The 20,509-nt window shown below is 39.9% G+C and overlaps 1 protein-coding gene across 2 annotated transcripts in view; it reads left to right on the top strand.

Moving 5' to 3' along the window:
* The window catches only part of KLHL4 (kelch like family member 4), a 76,959-nt gene that overhangs the window by 30,324 nt on the left and 26,126 nt on the right, over window positions 1–20,509 (top strand). For both annotated transcript variants that reach the window (XM_038416295.2, XM_043492531.1), the window contains exons 2-3: window positions 15,348–15,521; window positions 15,956–16,092. In XM_038416295.2, coding sequence (XP_038272223.1) covers window positions 15,348–15,521; window positions 15,956–16,092 — 311 coding nt within the window. The remainder of the gene's footprint in view (window positions 1–15,347; window positions 15,522–15,955; window positions 16,093–20,509) is intronic.

Genomic DNA, 20,509 nt, shown 5'->3' with positions numbered 1-20,509 from the left:
TGTCTACACAGCAAAGAAAAACCCGGATTATGGAATTATTTGTACTATTATCCGTAACACCCACTGACTTGCAATTTCTGAGCAATTGCCAAGTTACTGAAGAGCATTCTTTCAATCATGAGGCCGTTAATAGTTGCAATTACTGTACTTCTATTCACTGCAGCACAGTAATTCAATATAAAAATCAGTTAAAATAGTAAATCATGTGTACCGCCAGAAAAATATATGGCTCTTTCTGATGCCAAAAGAAAGTGATACAGTGAAGCATGTGTTGGAAATGGGAGTTTTTTCTTCTTCTTCTCTGTAGTCTTCTCACAGAGATTTTAAGGTGGCTGAATCAATTTCATTATATATTATATCTATTGATAAGTCACATTCCTGAGTCCAGTGTACTGTAATCAAATTTTGAATTTATGCTCTTATGTTCACAAATAGTAAATAATTATTATAAGGTAGTTGGCTGAACAATCTAGTATAATTAGCCAAGCAGGTAATCAGTGTATATAAATCAGCTCTGCCATTCATGTATGCTGCATGGAGGATCACAATAGACAATGGATGATAACATACCCAAAATATTTTGCAGATTAAACATATTACATTTAATCCATGCTTCTCTTATTATATTGGACAGAGACACATGACTTTTAATGGTTATATTCTTATTCTTCATCACTATTAGAAAAGGGAATTGGTCAGCTGGTGTGTATAGCTTGACGGGTGCTGACAAGATGAGATGGCAAACTGCAAAGATTTCCCACAATATAATTTCCGTAACCTCTGCTAACAATGTATTTATAGCATTTGCTCTCCAGTTCTGCTGTGTATAATAGGCATTTGATATAATGTACAAAAGATCTGAGCACAGATGTGCCCTTTATATAACCACAATACTAATGTAAGGAGACAATCTTTAATTTTCTTGTAAATAGATTTTCTAACATTTCTCAACCTTATTATTCTGTCTACCAATGAAAAGCAAAAAAACCAAACAAAACATTAAAATCAAACAAAGAAAACTTGTACTCTGTCAATAAGAATAAATAAGAGAAGAGAAATCACCTCAAATATAGACAAAATATCTAACTCAAATTTTATTTTTCTGGCTTGATTACTAATTCAACATTCATCCCTACCTTTCCTGGCCACTTCCTGGCCTTTCTTCCCTTTCCTTTATTGATATGGTTGTTTCTTTCCATGCTTCTCTCTCCTCCAATTTTAACTCCTTTTCCCCTCTCCCCCATTGCAAGGTCATCCCCGTCAACTCCTAGCCCCGGCTCACCTCCCAACATCCACTTCTGCTCGCACTCTGCAGTACATAACTGGCAGAAATTCCATGACAGAATGACTTTCTCACTACAAATTCATTTTTTCCTCTTTGGTTCTGCCTTCCTATCTGAACAACTCTATTTCTTCAACTTAACTGAATTCCATGCTAAAATCCCCGCTGCCTTTTCACCACCTTTGACTCACTCCTCAAACACTCCCACACTCCTACCACCACTTATCTGCATGCACAGAATCTTCCTGTTTTCTTCCAATAGAAGGTCATGTAGTATTTTGTCAAATTTCCTCATGCCTCAGCCTTTGCTTTCCTCTCTATAACACTCTCCCTCCTCCTCTTTCACTGTCAGAGAGAGAATTTTCTGATCCGCTCTCCTCCTCTAACTTCTCCACTTGCCCCCATGATCCTACCACATCTGCTCACCTGCTCATCAATTCCCTTACTTTTCTCCTTAACCTCTCACTCTCCTCTGGCTCTTTCCCCTCATGATCCAAATAAGCTTTATTCTCTCGCATCTCAAAACTCACCACTTGCTTCTCCAACTACTGCCCCATCTCCTTTCTCCCATTATCTAAAGCTCAATGAATAAGCAGTCTACAATTGCGTTCTGGAGTTCTCTTCCAATTCCATACTAGACCCTCTCTAATCCAGTTTCTCCCCATTGCATTTAGATTAAACCATTCTCACCAAAAAGTCTCTAAAAACCTCTTTCTAGCAAAATCTCAAAACTGGTTTTCCATCCTCATCCTTCTTGACCAGTTAGCTACCTCCAACACTCATCCATGCTCCTCTTTTTGAAATCTCTTCTTCCCTTGGCTTCCATGACTCTGTCTTCTCCTAGTTGTCCTTTTACCTCCAGTTGCTCATTCAGGATTTTATGTGGAGAATCCTTTTCATCCCCTCCCCCCACCCCAGCTTTCTGTGGAGGTTCCCAAAGGCTCTCTCTTTGGTCCTCATCTCTTCTTCCACTGTACCTTATCTCCAGGTAATCTCATACACAAACACAAATCCAACCATATCTTTATGCTGAGACTCACAGATCTACTTCTCTATTCCTGATCTGTCTCTTTCTGTCCACATTAAAATCTCAGCCCATCTATCTGATACCTCCTCATGAATATCTAGCCATCTGTTCAAGCTCAACAAGTTCTAATCAATTGCTCTTCTAAATCTAAACCTTCCCCCTTAGCTCTCCCTCACTTCTTGATCATTGCAGACACAACCACCACCCTGTCACTTAAGCCCATAATCTGCATGTTATCTTAGACTCAGATCCCTCTCTATGTCCTCACACCCAGGTTATGTCTAAATCTTGCAGATACTTTCTGCTTAGCATCTTTATGGTATGGCCTTTTGCACATTTATAAAGTTTGCAGATGATACCAAGCTGTGGGGGGAGGAGGGGTGCAAGTGCAAGTGCTCTGGAGAATAGGGTTATAATTCAAAATGATCTGGACAAACTGGAGAAATGGTCTGAAGCAGGGCTGGCTCCAGGCACCAGCGTTCCAAGCAGGTGCTTGGGACAGCAGTTTGAAAGGGGAGGCAGTTCCTCCGGCCGTGGTGGCAAACCGGCAGCAGCTTCTCTGTGCTGCCCATCGTGGTGACAAAACGGCGGCAACCCCTTCCCTTTACGGTCGTGACAGCAAATCGGCGGCAGCTTCTTCCTTTTGCTGTCCGCGGCGGCAGTTTCTTTCACTGCTTGGGACAGCCAAAACTGTAGAGCCTGCCCTGGTCTGAAGTCAAGAGGATGAAATTCAATAAGGACAAATGCAAAGTACTCCATTTAGGAAGGAACAATCAGCTGCACACATACAACATGGGAAATGACTGCCTAGGAAGGAGTACTGTGGAAAGGGATCTAGGGGTCATAGTGGACGCAAGCTAAATATGAGTCAACAGTGTAATACTGTTCCAAAAAAGCGAACATCATTCTGGGATGTATTAGCAGGAGCAGTGTAAGCAAGACATGAGAAGTAACTCTTCCACTCTACTCTGTACTCATTAGGCCTCAACTGGAGTATTGTGTCCAGTTCTGGGTGCCACATTTCAGGAAAGATGTGGACAAATTTGAGAAAGTCCAGAGAAGAGCAACAAAAATTATTAAAGGTCTAGAAAAAAGGACTGATGAGGGAAGATTGAAAAAATTAGGTTTGTTTAGTCTGGAAAAAGAGAAGATTGCGAGGGGACATGATAACAGTTTCCAAGTACATGGAAGTTGTTACAAGGAGGAGGGAGAAAAATTGTTCTTCTTAACCTCTGAGGATAGGATAAGAAGCAATGGGCTTAAATATCAGCAAGGGAGGTTTAGGTTGGACATTAGGAAAAACTTTCTAACTGTCAGGGTGGTTAAGCACTGGAATAAATTGCCTACGGAGGCTGTGGAATCTCCATCACTGGAAATTTTTAAGAGCAGGTTACACAAACACTTGTCAAGGATGGTCTAGATAATACTTAGTCCTGCGGTGAGTGCAGGGGACTGGACTAGATGACCTCTCGAGGTCCCCTCCAGTTCTATGTTCCCATGATTCTATGCATACACATAGCTAAAACTCTCATCCAAATGCTCATCAGCCTACTTACTGCAACCTCCTTTTCTCTTCTCTTGACAATTGTAATCTTGCCCCACTAATATCCACTCAGAATGCTGTTTCTAAGATTACTCTCCTAGGCCATGACTTTGACCATGTCACCCTACTCTTTGTATCCCTCAGCTGTCTTCTCTTTCTCTATCACATCAAACATAAGCTGCTTGTCTTCACTTTCAAGGCCCTTCATGGACTATCCCCATTTTACCTATCATCTCTCATTCATTATCCAAACATCGACTCCTGCCCCCAATCGTTCCATGATGCCAACCTCCACCATCCACTTTTTACAATTTTTAAACAAGCACCTTTCTGCTTTCTTCCATGTAGCCCCATACACTTGGGAGGAGCTCTCTGTAAACATACACAAAGTTACATAATTATCCTCCTTCAATATTGTCCTTTGCCATGATGCCTAAAGAAAAACTAGAGAATAGTTAGGCTGCTGGGGTACTGTTATCAATGCCTATCCTGCTGACCAATTTGGTCTCATCATTTCCTTGTGCTCCCCTAGCTATCTTTCTGTATCCAGCTATTGTCTCCTCTCTTATACTTAAATTGCAAGCTTTATGGAGCAGGTACTGTTTTTATTCTGTGTACACATAACACCCAGCACAGTGGGTTTCTGGTCCATAACTAGGGCTCCTAGGTGTTATGGTAATACAAATAATTAATGAAATGATATAATTATTAAATGATAAAATCTGGTTCTCCAGTATGGACATAACTCAAAACAATTACAGCACTGCAGGAGCTAAATGAAATCTGTATGGCTCTATTCATGATGGAGTTGCCAAACTGAACTCATAGGATTCAACTAGAATTATAATGGGAATTACAATAAATTTGAAACACAAGATGGTTGCTAGAACATTGACCTTTATTTCCTAAACCCAGTCATCTGACCTTGATCAGGGTTTTGTTACCATTCCTGTCACACTGTTTCCAGTGGTTAGCATTGCAGGGAGATAATAGATACACAAATGTAGAGAAACTGAAATCATCTGCAGTAGAAAGAGATATCAAGCATCAATCTAGATCCTCTGCTACCTAAATTTTTATATGGCAATGTTAGTTGTAAAAAGGAATATTTAATGCTTGTATCCAATCTGTAAGTGTTTTACTGCTCATATTTCAATGTTTGCCTAGCTACATTTCTAGATGCACTGGTAAAGCAATTTAACTTGCTCACTGCATTAAACAACACATATTAGCTGTTGATTTGCTAACAGAAATGTTTACCTATTTGAGTTTTTTTTATTTAAACAGATTACCATTGTAAATAAAGACAACATTAAATTTCAAATTATATAGCCATCTACTAGTAAATGATACTCTTTCTATATTGGAAGAAATGGGGAGGAAAAACGGGATGAGGTATTCCTCCAGGACTAGAAAGGAGAACAGCTGATACTGATGGTAATAAACCATCTACAATACTAATACACATAGACTATCTCCTTTAATTTCCTATAATATTACACAAATGCAAGTGATACTGAGCTGATTTGGCAATCAGTGAAAATCCGTATCATTATTGCTAAAAGAGATCATTGTATCAAAAAAGTATTTGACAACAAAATGATGGTTTCTAACTTATAAATCTCCCCCACCCCCATAAAGCAATTATTTCCTCAGCTGTTTGTTAAATAAATACACAGCATGCTTTTGGAGAAAATATTACACACTAGCTTTCTAATTAATCATTCTTCTAATGATTTTCTTCTGTGATAATGTCATTTAAATTTTTAAGAGCAATTTCTTCTAGAAGCCCTTCATGGAAGCTAAACCAAATACATAGAAGAGAATAAATGATGAGTGCATACTATAATGATGTTTAAAGTTAGAATTCGGAGGTGAAGTTGAATGTGATATGCATATTTGAAGCTTGAGGCACAAGCAATGGAAGAGGGGCAACCAGTTCTATGTGCCATTAGCAATATAACGTGTATGCCACATCAATGGTGAATAATAAATCCAATAGTGCAACATTTGTTAAATGTGCTGTATTGAAAAGGTGATTGAAAAGCAAGTCTAAAGCATAATTAGGGACAGAATAAAAAAGACAGAAGAAAGCTGAACATGTTGCTGATTAGTACTAGAGGTTGGATTAAAGGGCAAAGGAATGGGAAAGGACAGAATATTTTCCTGCGAGTCATTTCTTAATTTCTGTTAAGCATGACATTGAATGTCACTCTCATGTTATTCTGCTGGACTGTTTTATTTCTCCTTTTGTTTATTACAAATATTTTATGAGAAAAGAGATCGAGATATTAAATATTTTATCTCAGCGTATCAGACTATCTCATACTCAGTGGGAGTATGGGGGTAAGTCTGTGACAGTACGTTTCATAAGGTAATCATTCATTGTTATTGAACTGAGTAGGAGAATTCTATTTTCCTGAATCTGCACACGTTACACTGGGCCATCAGCATAGCTATTATTTTTTTTGTTTCCAGTAGCAGCCATATGGCCAGATTCTGCCACCCTTCTTCATGGGTTGTACCTTAGTCATTTCAATGGGATTTCTCAAGGAATAAAATACTACTCAACATGAATAAAGGTGGCAAAATCTGGCCCACAGCATACTGGATGCTGTACAAATACAAAGATGACATGGTCCCTGCCCCAATAGTTCACATTCAAACGTTTGTATTTTCCTCAAAAATTCTGTGAATAACTCCTCTGTTTTGAATTACCTGTATTTGATTACTGAAGCAGGATACTTGTTGGCATCCGATGAAGTGAGCTGTAGCTCACGAAAGCTTATGCTCTAATAAATTTGTTAGTCTCTAAGGTGCCACAAGTACTCCTTTTCTTTTTGAGGATACTTGTGTAACTCCCTCATTTTCCCATCCTCTATTGTGATTTGTTTCTCTAGGAGGATAGACTCATTTTGGACCGGGTTTAACAAATCAGAAAAGCAGTATATTATTTATACCTTATTCTGAAAAGTCTGAGAAAAAGCATCAGTGCGATTGTTATGTAATGAGTAGAATGTTAAGACACAAGACCGGAACTCACTGAATTCTCTAACACTAAGTAAGAATACAATTTAGTATTAGTACCGCTGGTCTAAAATGTGAAGAGAGTTGTGAAAAAAATTGTTTTGTTTGCATTTGCCTACATTATTCATCAGCATTCTGAAAATTTTTTACTAGCTCTAATTATAATATTGTTTTGCTATAAGCATGTTTAAGAGTTACTTGGCATTGGTAGAGTGACCAGATTTCCTGATTTATAGGGACAGTCCTGATTTTGGGGGCTTTTTCTTATATAGGCACCTATTACCCTCCACCCCCATCCCGATTTTTCATACTTGCTATCTGGTCACCCTACTTGGCAGTCTTGCATCTCACTGTTGACTACCCAAATGCTTGTTATAGTAGTTTGAGTGAACTGAAAGGGATCACAGCACAAGCAGTAATGGTTGCACTTTTATCTGCAGATCCACAGGGCACTCTGCACCACAAAGTGGAGACAATCATTGGCCGCTTTTGAAATTGTTGGTCTTAATGGTTTAAGCAAGATTCCAGGAGGGTCCAAATTATTCCATAATGATCAAACAAAATACCAAAAGAAAACAAAACAAAAAAAACCCGAATCAAGTTGCAGTGTGGCCATTTTTTGCACATATTATGGAGTGTCAAAAATGTACAGCTTCTCCTGTGTGAAAATATAATTTTTGTAAATATAGCTTTTTGTGGGATAGGGCCTAATTAAGTGGAAAGTTGTGTGCAATTCACAGTAACATGAAATCTTTCTTTGGAAGCATTTTTCTATTTTCTCTGAGTTTTTTCCTCCGTCTCAGTGTGTTTTTCCCAAGGTGTGGTGTAAGTGCAGATCCAGAGAAGCTCTAGTCTTGCAGAGATTAGGCAGTTTAGCTACTAAACTCTTCAGAAACTGGATTTTTCAATGTGGGTTTTTAAAGCAATTATGTAGCTCTGTGGTCTACACTGTCTGCTGGAAACACCTACATGTATATACACTCACAAAACCACCAAGTGAAATGATAAGTGGAAATTCATGCACAAGACTATGTTTGCTAAAAATTTTCTTGGAAACATAAGTAGACAATTTTTATTGTATTCTAACTACACAGGTGAATGAAAATGCAAAATGAGGGAAAAGCACATGAAGTAGGTGTCATACCAATTTACAGAAGCAAATTGTCGCACAAGCTGCTAGGCAGTCATGGATTACTGCATGAAACAAAAACATTTTATAGCATCCAATTCCAAAACCAACCATATGTAAAATTATGCAACAGTGTAGCTTTCTACTATATGATTACAAAACAATACCAAATAATCAGGGGTTGGGGCAAATTCAAACAATTTTGATGTTGTTTTCCTCCTGTCTACCTTTCTCCATTTCTGTCGTTGTATGTCAATTAAAATATTTTATATAACCATAACTAGAAGTTTCTCTTGTCTTCAATCACTGTCATCTAATATAACTAGAATGTCTGTAAGAATAGATTTGTCAAAATTTACTCAGATTTTCTCAAAGAAAATCCCAACAAATCATTAAATGACATAAATCCAAGAATATATATGGAATGGTCTATAATGAGGGCATGTTTACCCGACAAATGCTTTGCTGGTATAGCTTAGCACTAAGTCTCTAAGGTGCCACAAGTACCCCTTTTCTTTTTGCGAATACAGACTAACATGGCTGCTACTCTGAAACCTGTTCTTTACTTAGTAATAGTGGTCAGAATAATGTAAAAGTGTAATGGCATACAGGAGTAGGGTTTAGTATGGGGGAGGGGAAGAAGGAATAAGACTGAAGCCACTTAATTTGTGTAACAGCCAGCCAACTCTGTCTGCAGCCTCTCCCTTGGCTTTCTTCTCTGCTCCTCAGTGAGAGACTAGCATTACCCTATTGTCTGTGTCAGATTCCCTCTCTGATGTGTGATTTTATTGTACTCTGTCCAAGTCTGTATAGATCTCTGAAGGACAGGGAAACTATGATGAATGCATTTTTTAAATGATAAGAATAACCAAATATAGCATTTCTATGCATTTTTATCATGACTTCTGCACATCTGGGAAAAAGGGGAAATATTTGTTTTCAGTTTTATTTAAAAACTAGTGTCTGGCAGGTATTCACAGGCTAAGCATTTGAGGATGCAAACTCATTTGCCTCCTTGCTATCCCCCTTCTTTGGGCATATAATACCTTTGATGCTTTTCACTTGTGCAAATCAAGTCAGAAATATTTCCCCCTAATCATAGCCAAGCAGAACACATTTTTGATTCTTTCTGCCAGATGACAGGAGAAGAGCCCAGGCCTTATTTACACTGGTGGTGGTGTGTAGGGTACATGTAGCTACATGCTGCAGTGAAAGGCAAGCTGCGTCCACAATGCAGCGTGTAGCTACACACAGTAGCGAAAAGCTCTGGAAAGGGGGAGGCAGCGGGGAAAGATTCCTGCACTGGAGAGCTGCCAGAGCCTCTCTGTATTGCTGAAGTCTTTCACGGAGGTGTGGAGAGGCTCTGGCAATAGGGAGGCAGTGGGACACTACATTATAGACATGGGATGCACTGCTTGGGTGTAGAGAGCACCATCTAGGGCAGGGGTCAGCAACCTTTTAGAAGTGGTGTGCCGAAGATACACTTTAATTTAAGGTTTCATGTGCCAATATTACATTTTAATGTTTTTTAGAAGGTTTTTCTCGATAAGTCTATATATTATATAACTAAACTATTGTCATATGTAAACAAGGTTTTTCAAAATGTTTAAGAAGCTTCATTTAAAATTAAATTAAATTAAAATACTCATCTTGCACTGCCGGCCTGCTCAGCCCGTTGCCGGCCTGGGGTTCCATTCACCTAGGCCAGCAATGGGCTGAGCGGGGCCTGCGGCCGGGACCCCGGCTGGCAAGGGGCTGGCAGCCAGAACCCCAGACCAGAAGTGGGCTGAGTGGGGCCAGTGGCCGGGACCCCAGACCAGCAGTGGGCTGAGCGGCTCAGCCCGCTGCCGGTCTGGGGTTCTGTCTGCCGGCTCCTGCAAGCCGGGGTTCCATCCGCCAGCCCTGCTCAGCCCGCTGCCGGTGTGGGGTCCCGGCCCTGTCCACATAGAGTAGGTACCGACCTTCTCCCTAGTTCTAGCCATTCTCTTCCTCTCTCTGCACTGAGATGAGGGTGGGAGTGTGCTGAGAACAGGGCTGTGGGTGAAGGAGTAGGCTGGGGGTTGGGGTGCAGAGTCTGGCCAGGAGCTAGAATGAGGGCTCAGGGTTGGGGCAGGAGGTTTGGGTATGGAGCGCTTACCTAGGCAGCTCCCATTTGGTGCGAGGGATGCAGGTGGGAATGTGGGGAGTGTGTGTGCAGGAGCTCCCGTTTGGGGCTCAGGGTGGGAGTGGGGATGTGGGGGGGTGCAAGAGTCAGGGCACGGGGCACGTGAGGAGGGTGCAGGAGTCAGGGCAGGGGGCTGGGTATGTGTGTGGGGTGCCGGAGTCAGGGCTGGGGTTGTGGGGGAGGGGGTGCCGGGGTCAGGGCACGGAGCTGGAGTGTGTGGTGGGTGCTGGGGTGAGGGCAGAGGGCTGGGTGTGTGTGTGTGGGGGTGCAGGGGCCGAGGGGTGTGGGGGAATTCATGGGCTCAGGGCAGATGGTTGGGGTCAAGGGGGTGCTCCCAGCCCCCTGCCATGAGCGGCTCACAGCAGGGGGCTGGAGAGGATATGCCCTGATTCCATCCCCTTCCTCAAGGTCCCCAGAGCAGAGAGCGGGAGCAAAGAGCACGCTGTGACTCCGCTTTCCCTCTCCCCTTCCATAGCAAGGGCCATCAGCTGAACGGCCACAGGAAGGGAGAGAAGGAGGGGCAGGAACCCAGCACGCTGGGGGAAGAAGTGGGGGGAGGAGGAAGCTTGCCTGCCCTGCAAGGAGAGAGCGGTGGGCGGGGGGGCAGAGAAGAGTGGGCCGGGTTGGGCAGGATTTTTAATGTCACGCTGCTGTCTGCCGGGATCGTGCCATTAAAAATTGGCTTGTGTGCCATCTTTGGCATGTGTGCCATCGGTTGCCAACCCCTGATCTAGGGTATATACCCTAGACATTACTTTAAGGTGGGAGTAAAATGTATGAAAGACTGTACTAAAAAGCAGTTAATTATCAATGGTTTGCTGTGAAACAGATTGTGTAGGGTCTCTCGGGGCTCTGTCCTGGGTCTGGTACTATTCAATATTTTCATTTATGACTTGGATAATGCAGTGGAGAATATACTTAATAAAATTTGCAGATGACACCAAGCTGGAAGGGGTTGCAAGCACTTTGGAGGATAGGATTAGAATACAAAATGACCTTGACAAATTGGAGGATTGGTCTGTAATCAAGAAGATGAAATATATTTAATAAACACAAGTGCAAAGTACTATACTTCGGAAGAACAACATCAACTGCACAAGTACAAAATGGGGAATGACTGGGGAAAATATCTGGGCATTAGAGAGTATCACAAACAGACTATGAATCAACAATTTGTTGCAGTTGCAAATAAGACTAATATAATGCTAAGGCTGGGGTGTATTAGCGAAGCTGTTGTATGTAAGACAAGGAAGGTAACTGTCCCACTCTACCTGGCACCGGTGAGGTTTCAGCTGGAGTACTGTGTCCAGTTCTGCGAGCCACACTTCAGGAAAGATGTGGACAAATCAGAGAAAGTCCAGAGGAGAGCAACAAAAATGAAAAAGGTTTAGAAAACATGACCTATGAGGAAAGGTTAAAAAAAACTGGGCATGTTTAATTTTGAGAAAAGAAGACTGAAGAGTAACCTGATAACAGTCTTCAAATATGTTAAGAGCTGTTATAAAGAGGACAGTCACCAATTTTTCTCCATGTCCTATGAGTATAGGTCAAGAAGTAATCAGCTTAATGTGTAGCAAGAATGATTTAGGCTAAATATTTGGGTGGAAAACATTAATTTTAAGGACAGTCAAGTACTGAAATAGGCTTCTAGTGGACGTTGTGGATTCCCAGTCATTGGAAGTTTTCAGGAACAGATTACACAAACGCTTATCAGGAATGGTCTAGGTATAGTTGGTCCTGCCTCAGCACAGGAGGATGGACTAGATGACCTCTCGAGGTCCCTTCCAGCCCCACATTTTTGTGATTTTATTATTTGATTGACATCAGGTAGAGGCCCTTAGTTGGTCAGATTGCGGGTCATTAGTTGTTTTGTCATCATCTTGCTAGAATTTCACTTGTTACTACTTCATGGGAAACCAGCTTAATTTTTATTCAGTTTCACTTCATGTATCAAGTGAAATTTAAACTTGCTTCATTGCATACTAGATAACGTATCATATGGAATTAAAGCTCTATCATCGGCTTTCTAGATCTGGCATGATGCACCTAAACTACAAGATTGTTTGTAACACACAGGTTTGATATCGAATACTTTTTGAATGACTTACAGCACTGGCATTTTGCCTTTGTGCAAAAAAATGAAAAAAAAACTACAGAAAAACCTTGACTGGAATAAATAAGGACTATATCCAATTCCTTAACCAGAAAACAATCAATACTCCCATAATCCCCAAACATGTACAAAAATATATTCAATTGGCTCGTTAGCACTGACCCCCCCCCACTTGATAAGGCAACTCCCATCTTTTCATGTGCTATAGTATATATTCTGCTTACTGTATTTTTCATTCCATGCATCAGGTTTTAGCACACAAAAGCTTATGCCCAAATAAATGTGTTAGTCTCTAAGGTGCAACAAGGACTTCTCGTTGTTTCAATCTAAGTAGTATGTGTATGATAGAATTATTCTGTTTTCATCTTTGGGGTCATAAAAATTGGTCTGCACTCTACACAGCTAGACTGTGAAGGATACAGACATTGTGAACACATGCATAACAGAAGACATTTCTTAGCAACAAGAACTACGTGAAAGCTTCTGGAATTTCTTATTACCTCAACTTATTATTTCCTAAATGTAATAATGGCTTGCACATTCTGTATGGTTAACAAGCAGAATCAGACACACCGGTTCCATTGCACAAACAAACTGAATAATTGCAGTTATAAAGAAGGAAAGAATGAGAAATAAAGTGAAGAAATTCCAAAGATGAATGGGAAAGGAAAATCTAAATTTCATTCCAAACTATTTAATGTGACAAGGACACCTCACTTTAAAGAATAAGAAAAGAGTTCATTCTGTTTGTGGGGGAGAGGGGAGGAAGAGCTAAAGGGCACATGAAAATGCTGCCTCCCTCCAATAGAATCTTTATTTTGCTGTTGTTTTAGGGGCTGCTCTCTTTTAAGTCAATGGAATGCCCGCCATTCATTTAAATAGAAGTTGAATTAGGTGCAAAATTAATGGTCTTAAGTAGACTTTGAAGTTATACTTTCTCAAATATCTGGTATACACTACAGACCTACGTCGGTATAACTACGGTCACTTAGGGGTCTGAAAAACCCATACCCCTGAGTGACAGTTATACTGACCTAACCCTCTCCCTGCCATATAGACAGTGCTATGTCAGTGGGAGAGCGTCTCTCACTGACATAGCAACTGCCTCTCGGGGAGGTGGATTAACTTGGCCCACCGGAGACCTCTCTCCCATTGGCTTAGAGCATCTTCATTAAAGCATTAGAGCGGAGCAGCTGCTGCAGCATTTTAAGTGTGGACTTGCCCTAAGTAAATAGGTTTTACACAGTGGTGAGACAGTGCCAAAATAAAAACACAAAGTGTCCAGATCTACACTAGAAAACTTTGCTGGTATAGTAACGTCGGTGAGGGATGTAATTTTTGAACAACACATCTATAGAGGCAAAATTACAAGTGTAGACACAGTTATACTAATATTAAAATGCTTTTGTCAGTGTAGCTAGTTTCACTAAGAGAACTGGTAGATGCTATATCTGCAACAGAACTCTTGCCCGCATAATGTGCATTTATACTAGGCAGGCATGCTGGTATAACTATATCTGAAAACCTCTTCTACTCCAGACCCAGCCTAATGCACACACACAATGGCATAAACCCTAGAGGACCAAAGTGTTATATTATGAAGACTACCTTTGAAAACAGGGAAAGCAAGAAATTTCTTTAAAATGGAAGCTTTGATTCTACAAATCCAGAACATGTTGCTGAAAGACCTTCACATCATGAAAGTTGCTTGTTTCTTTCACTTGAGTTTTCACATGCACAATGCATGAACCCAAAAGAACTAAGGTTTGCTGCTGCTTCTTGACATCTTCAGGCCCACTGTAAATCCAAATATAACTGTAAAGATAATTTTCCAGTTTAAATGTAACAAGTATCAGGAAAAAAATATAGCAAACTAGATTTCATCAATATGATAAATGGTCAAAGAAATGATTCATCTTAACTCAAAGGAAAAAGTAAATATCCATTAAAAATAATAACAAAAAATTATTTGTAATAACAATAAAAAAATAAAAACAAAACGTCGTTTGGAGAGGTGATGAAAGGAGCTGGGGAAAATAATATGCATATCAGACCATTAAAGTCCATAGGAATGGCCTGCAGATTAGGTACCTGCTTGTTAAAAAATAAAAAATCATGCACTGGGTAATATGGTATTCAGGAAGAGGAGGAGAGGTCCAATCATGAATTCATTGAGACTTTTCACATTACATTTATTGACACTCATGTACTTGCTGATTAATTAATATGCAGTATCAATCAAATGTTTGATGGTCAGTGGTTTTTTGTGTGTTTTTAGGAGTGTAATGTAATTTGTTATTTTCATATTGAAGTCTGGGATTTGCCATGAACCTTTTAGACCATGACACTTCTATCTTTATAGGGTCTACCCATGTAAATATTTACTAGCATGAATAGTTCTCTAATTGATGCCCATGGAACTGCTCTTGGTAGAAATTGGTGGACTTAGTTGTCTTTGCAGGATCAGACCCACAGGAAATAATTCTAAAATCAAGTTTTTTAACTATCAGTATTGCATTCATATTAATAAATTGGTAGACATACTTATGACAGTTGCCTAAAGCACACATCTGAGCAGCAAAAACTACTTAAAATAATTGGAAATACCGAAATTATATTTACTGTATGATTTAATAATATCAGCGCAGTAAATGAGAAGGAAGTAGTATCTGGAAGAAAAAAACAGCCCCACCTAGCCCTGATTCATAATCTCTTTTACTCAAATCTAGAATCCTCTGCCTGACTTCATAGAACTCACTAAAATAGTGTAATATATCCTTAACATTATTTATATTTGCCACATATGAACCCTTTCTTTTTATTTTGTTTTTCTCTCTTAGAAAATGTTTATTATAGTTACAATAGTTTTAAAATAGTTTACAAAAGGTCTGAAGTATAATTAAAAGAAACAAATGGAAAATGAGACATTAAGTCCCCCTCACCAGATCAATATATTTAAAGACTTCCAGTTATACTGCAATTTCCACAGCTCAATTAAAGATGAAGTTAAAAGCATTCTCTTGATAATGCTACAGTAACCTCATTTTCTCTTTCTTTAACAGATTATCAATAGCTAGCTGTTCACCCACTGGAATGAACACCAATGGCTCAGACGAATACTTCCAATCTACAAATCATGCAGAGCAGACATTTCGCAAGATGGAGAACTATCTCCAGCAGAAGCAGCTGTGTGATGTTCTTCTCATTGCTGGAAATCACAAGATTCCAGCTCACAGGTGGAATTTTCCTTATTGTTTACTAGCCTTTATAGCCTGACAGTTCCAAGAGCTCAGATAATGTGGGTTCTCATCTTGTCCCTGATTAGTTATGAATTAATGGTTTCAATAATTAGTACATCAGCTGAAGACAGTTAAATGATATGATCAAAGCTTTAAACTCATTATTGTAAATAGAAAGAAATTCAAGTATGAACCAGTTTTTTTCTATTTTGCTACAGTCAAACTTTAGAGAGATGAGTGAAGCAAACAGCACAAAGATACCCTCTGAAAGAAAAGTTCAGATTTTAATTTACTAGATTACTTTAGATTACTTAATTACCCTTTTAATTTCACTGTTAACCACTGTAAGGATAAAGTCTTTTAAGGCAGACAATATGTTTCTCCTAAACACACAAATTAATTCCATAATAATGGGCTGTTTCCATTTCAAGATTGGTTCTTAGCGCTGTGTCTGATTATTTTGCTGCAATGTTTACGAATGATGTGCGTGAAGCAAAAGAAGAAGAGATCAAAATGGAAGGAGTGGACCCAGATGCACTGAAAGCTTTGGTGCACTATGCCTATACAGGTAATTCCTAATCTATTCTCTAATTCTGTAAAGAAAGGTGAACACTGTCCAGTGTGCAAAATTTTTCACCTCATCCATTTTATATTAGTGCTTAGATACATACCCAATACTGGAAAATATATTTGTGTAGAATGCTATTTACTAAATATGATGACAAAATAAAAATAACCCACAACAACCCTAGCTAGCTCTTATTGTGAGGAAAAATAAGAATATGTCATAGTTACAGGGTAAACTGTGCTTTAGACCCTTTTGTGTCCTTTGAGTGCACCCCTAAGGTGAAAGTTCTGGCTTCATTCATCTCTCTGAAGGGTGGAACAACATGGTTCAACCCCTCTGGGACTGAACCTCTGGGTGGTAAGTTCAATTCAGTTCAGTTACTTCCATCTCAGCTGGGAGAAGCAGACTGCCTGCTGCATTCTTTCCCTCCTTCCATGAGTCTGCATTGGCATTTCCATCTCAGGCAGCTTCTAACAACCAACTCAATCCCAGCATCTTTAAGGTTTCAGAATCCACTTAGATCCTAGGTTTGGCTCTGGGAGGAACAAACCTCACTGGAGTGAGGCAGAGGGTGAGGGGGTATTCCCCTATTACTAACTACCCCCATTGTTTCCTCAAGCGACCCCTTGATATTTTCTCAGACTGTACTTTCTCTTTGCCATTGTTTTATTTCCTGTTTCTCTCCTCCCACATCTCTAAAAAGCCTCCTTTGAGTCACCTCTTTGCAGTCAGGCAGGATAATATCAAATAAGTAAACTGAGGTGCACGTGATATATATAAAAATAGACAACTCCCTCATACTCTACATCTTGTATGACAAATAGCTTATTCTTTTATTGGACCAATGTCTGTTGGTGAAAGAGAGAAGTTTCTAAAGCTGAGGAAGAGCTCTGCGTAACTTGAAAACTTTCTCTTTCTGTCTCTTTCACCAACAGAAACTGATCCAATAAAACATATTATCTCACTCACCTTGTCTCTCTAACATCCTGGGACCAACATGGCTATATCAACGTTGCAAGTACTTATTCCAACAGATATACAAATGTCAAAATATTCTGTTACTCTGTACATGACTAGAACATCTGCTGTTTTTAATTCAGACATAAAGAGGAGGAATAGTAATTTAAATTAATAAAGGTCAGATTCTGCCTGTTGCTTTGCTCATGAAGTTATATGGGAGGAGCATGCTGAGAACCTTTGTGCTTTAGATGGCCCAACAAATTGACCAGTTTCAACTTCAGCAACTTATCTCCTTCAGGGGAGAGGCACAAGCCCATCCTTGGAACTGGACCAAGGGGAATAAGATGTACTCCTTAATGTCATGACTAGCCACAAATTTGAAAAATTAACTACTGATGTTTACTTGAAAAAAATTGGTCTAAGATATTTTATGTTAGTAGCAGAGTATTTTCAGCTTTTTTATTCTACTCTCGCCACTCTTTTCAGTATTGTTTACATTAATTACTAATTTGATTCTGAGACCTTAATCAATAGCCAAACTGACCAAACCAGAAAAGTGTGAATTGTCTTTTTCTTGCTGCTCTGTAATCTGTGGAGAAAAAAAATGTTGTAGAACAGATTTCTGTTCCTCTAGTGTACAATCCAATTAAAAATATCCACAGCATTCAAAGTTATGCAAGCACTGAAAGGCTTCAGATACTAGCTCTTTGGGAGGTTATTCAACTCAGAATAAAGGTCAATCTGCCATAGATGCTAAAGGAGCTCCTTCTCCCATGCCTGAATCCTGAGAAGGGGGGAAAAAACAGTCTCCCAGAATATAGCAGCACACAAATTACCAGAACAACTTCCTTGCACAGTCTATGGTACAGAGATGAACTATCTCCAACTGATCCACCATTCATTCCATTCTCCCTTTCTCATACATGCACTCATTGGTTTGCTTTGAATGAGACAGCTTTCTACAAGCATCAGCCTCCAGAATGGGACATGAAAAACTGACTCGTACCTGTTGAGTGCGTCCAATCTTTCCATGAATCATTTCAAAGAGAGTAAAAAATTATTTCATGGCAAATATAAAGTAAAATTAAATTTTAAAAAGGTTACTGTGCAAGATGGGGCATTTAAAATGTTTTCCAAGTGCTCATTTCATTTACTGTGTTTTGCTATTTACATTAAAGTGCTAAAAATATAGAAGACTGTTTCCACTTTGATTGTCTTAGAACTTGTTGAAATATCAGGTATTATGTAAAGAGATAATTGTCAAAAGAGAAAAGTGCAACCTACAACTATAGATTTTACACTAATATTCAAATAAACCTTACAACAATGATATTATGGAACAAAATTTGTAAGTGTAATTCAAGAAAATGGATGAATGCAATTTTATAAAAGTTTAACACATTTTAGTTGGTAAAATTAAAAGAAAAATGTGATTAATATAAATTAAATGTAAAAGTCTTTTAAAAGTGAGATATGGGAAAAGTTTAATTCATAATTAACATCAGAATTTAAATTAATCATAGGCATAGTATTTTTTTTAAATAAATGCATAGCATATAAGCATGAAATAAACTTTCCATGTTGTTAATATTAGTTGACCCCTTCAATGCTATATTACATTAAACAGAGTCTACCAACCCCCTACCTAGTACAAAATTACCAGTTTTCTGGGGTTTGGGTTAGTGGTTAACTCAAACAAGATGCCGTGAATTTCAGCCTAAGATTTCTCCCCAGACTGGCTGTTTCTAGATTTTCCCTGCAGGTCCTCCTCCATCCCAATCCCTTGATTCCTATTTACAGAGATACACTTTATATCCCGGTTAGCAGTACTGACCCAACCTAAGAATGATCAAACATCCTTCTGTATCTTGACTCAGAATTGTCTGGGTATACCGCAAGGAGGACAGGAGACTTGTTATGGGTTTTAATCAGGCCACAACTTTATTATATAGATGTCTGGGACTACCTGGCAGATAAAGTATACAGTGCAAGCCAATCCATGCTTATTCAAATCAATTCTCCAGGGCTTCCACCAGCCCCCCTTTGTTTCCATCCAGGTCCCCCAGCCGACCCATGGCTTGGACCTTACCATCCACCAGCCTCGTAAGAGGGTTAAGGAGGGCTATGAGAATGGAGGGGGTTTGCTCCCAGCCATACCAATCATAGGAATCCCCAAACCCCCTCCCCTGTTCTGTTCCTTTATCCAGGACCTCCTTTTAAGTCCTTTACCGGGCCATTTATCTGGTCACTGGCTGCCCTCCCTATGGAATACATGCACTGAACATCCACCCAATATTACAAAATAAGTTGCGACAAATTGCCTACCCTTTTTCTATTCACCAGAAAAGGTCCATACTCACACCTACTGTGAGGAAATTGAAAAACCATACTCCACTGAAGCCAATTCTGGTGGTGTGGGAAAAATTCCTTCCCAGCCCCACTTTAAAAAGGGCTACTAGCGTAATGCCCACAGCATGTCCTAAACCAGCCTGACATTCACCTTCACTAGCGAAGGTCGGGTGAGTGCTGGCTTCCTCACTGCTTGGACATAGAGACTTGCGCCACCCAGGTTTCGTACCTTTATACACATTTCTGGGGGGCAGTGGTGAGTCATTGCTGCAAAGCAGCTTTTGCAGCAATTTCTGACCTTCCTCCTCTCTCCTCGTGCCCCAACCACAAAGCAGAGCTGCCTTTCTTTGGGTAAGTCCAGACAAATTCTGCCCCACCTTTAGTTGTTGTGCAGTCATTAGCATGGAATGGTATATCAGAAGTGGGTTGTGGTAGGGGCTGACAATTAGATAAGATCCAGTTGCTGACAAATGCACACAGAAGGGGTGTATGACGACAGCAGGCTCATTTGCAAACTAGACCGAAACAGTGGCTATAAAGGGGTGGTTTCAGAGTAGCAGCCATGTTAGTCTGTATCCACAAAAAGAAAAGGAGTACCTGTGGCACCTTAGAGACTAAAAAATTTGAGCATAAGTTTTCGTGAGCTACAGCTCACTTCATTGGATGCATTCAGTGGAAAAGGGGTGGTGATTCAACCTTAAGGCTTGCCCAGATTTTCCAAAGATTTTTCTCCAATGAGGAAAGACTCATGGGGAAAAAATGCAAATAGACCCCTGGGGTACATCTACATACAAGCTATGGCATACACACTCTGGTACTAGCTCTCATCTGAACTAACATACCAAAAATAGTAGTGTAGCCATGGTAGCACAGGCAGTGGCAGTACAGGTTAGCTGGCCCAAATACAAAACCTTTTGAACCCTGTAGGTATATACTTGTGATGGCAAGCCCATGCTGCTGCCTTTGCTACCATGGCAATACTATTTTTACTGTGCTAGCTCAGATAAAAGCTAGCATAAGTACGCGTATGGGAGCTGGAAATCACACCCATTGTTTGTAGGATAGTTGTAGCCATAGGTACAAGGGAAATGAATGGCTAACCAATTAA

The sequence above is a fragment of the Dermochelys coriacea genome, chromosome 9 (genome assembly GCF_009764565.3).
Source record: "Dermochelys coriacea isolate rDerCor1 chromosome 9, rDerCor1.pri.v4, whole genome shotgun sequence".
Lineage (NCBI taxonomy): Eukaryota > Metazoa > Chordata > Testudines > Dermochelyidae > Dermochelys > Dermochelys coriacea.
Note: the sequence above shows the minus strand (reverse complement) of the source record. Positions and strands in the feature narration are given on the sequence as shown.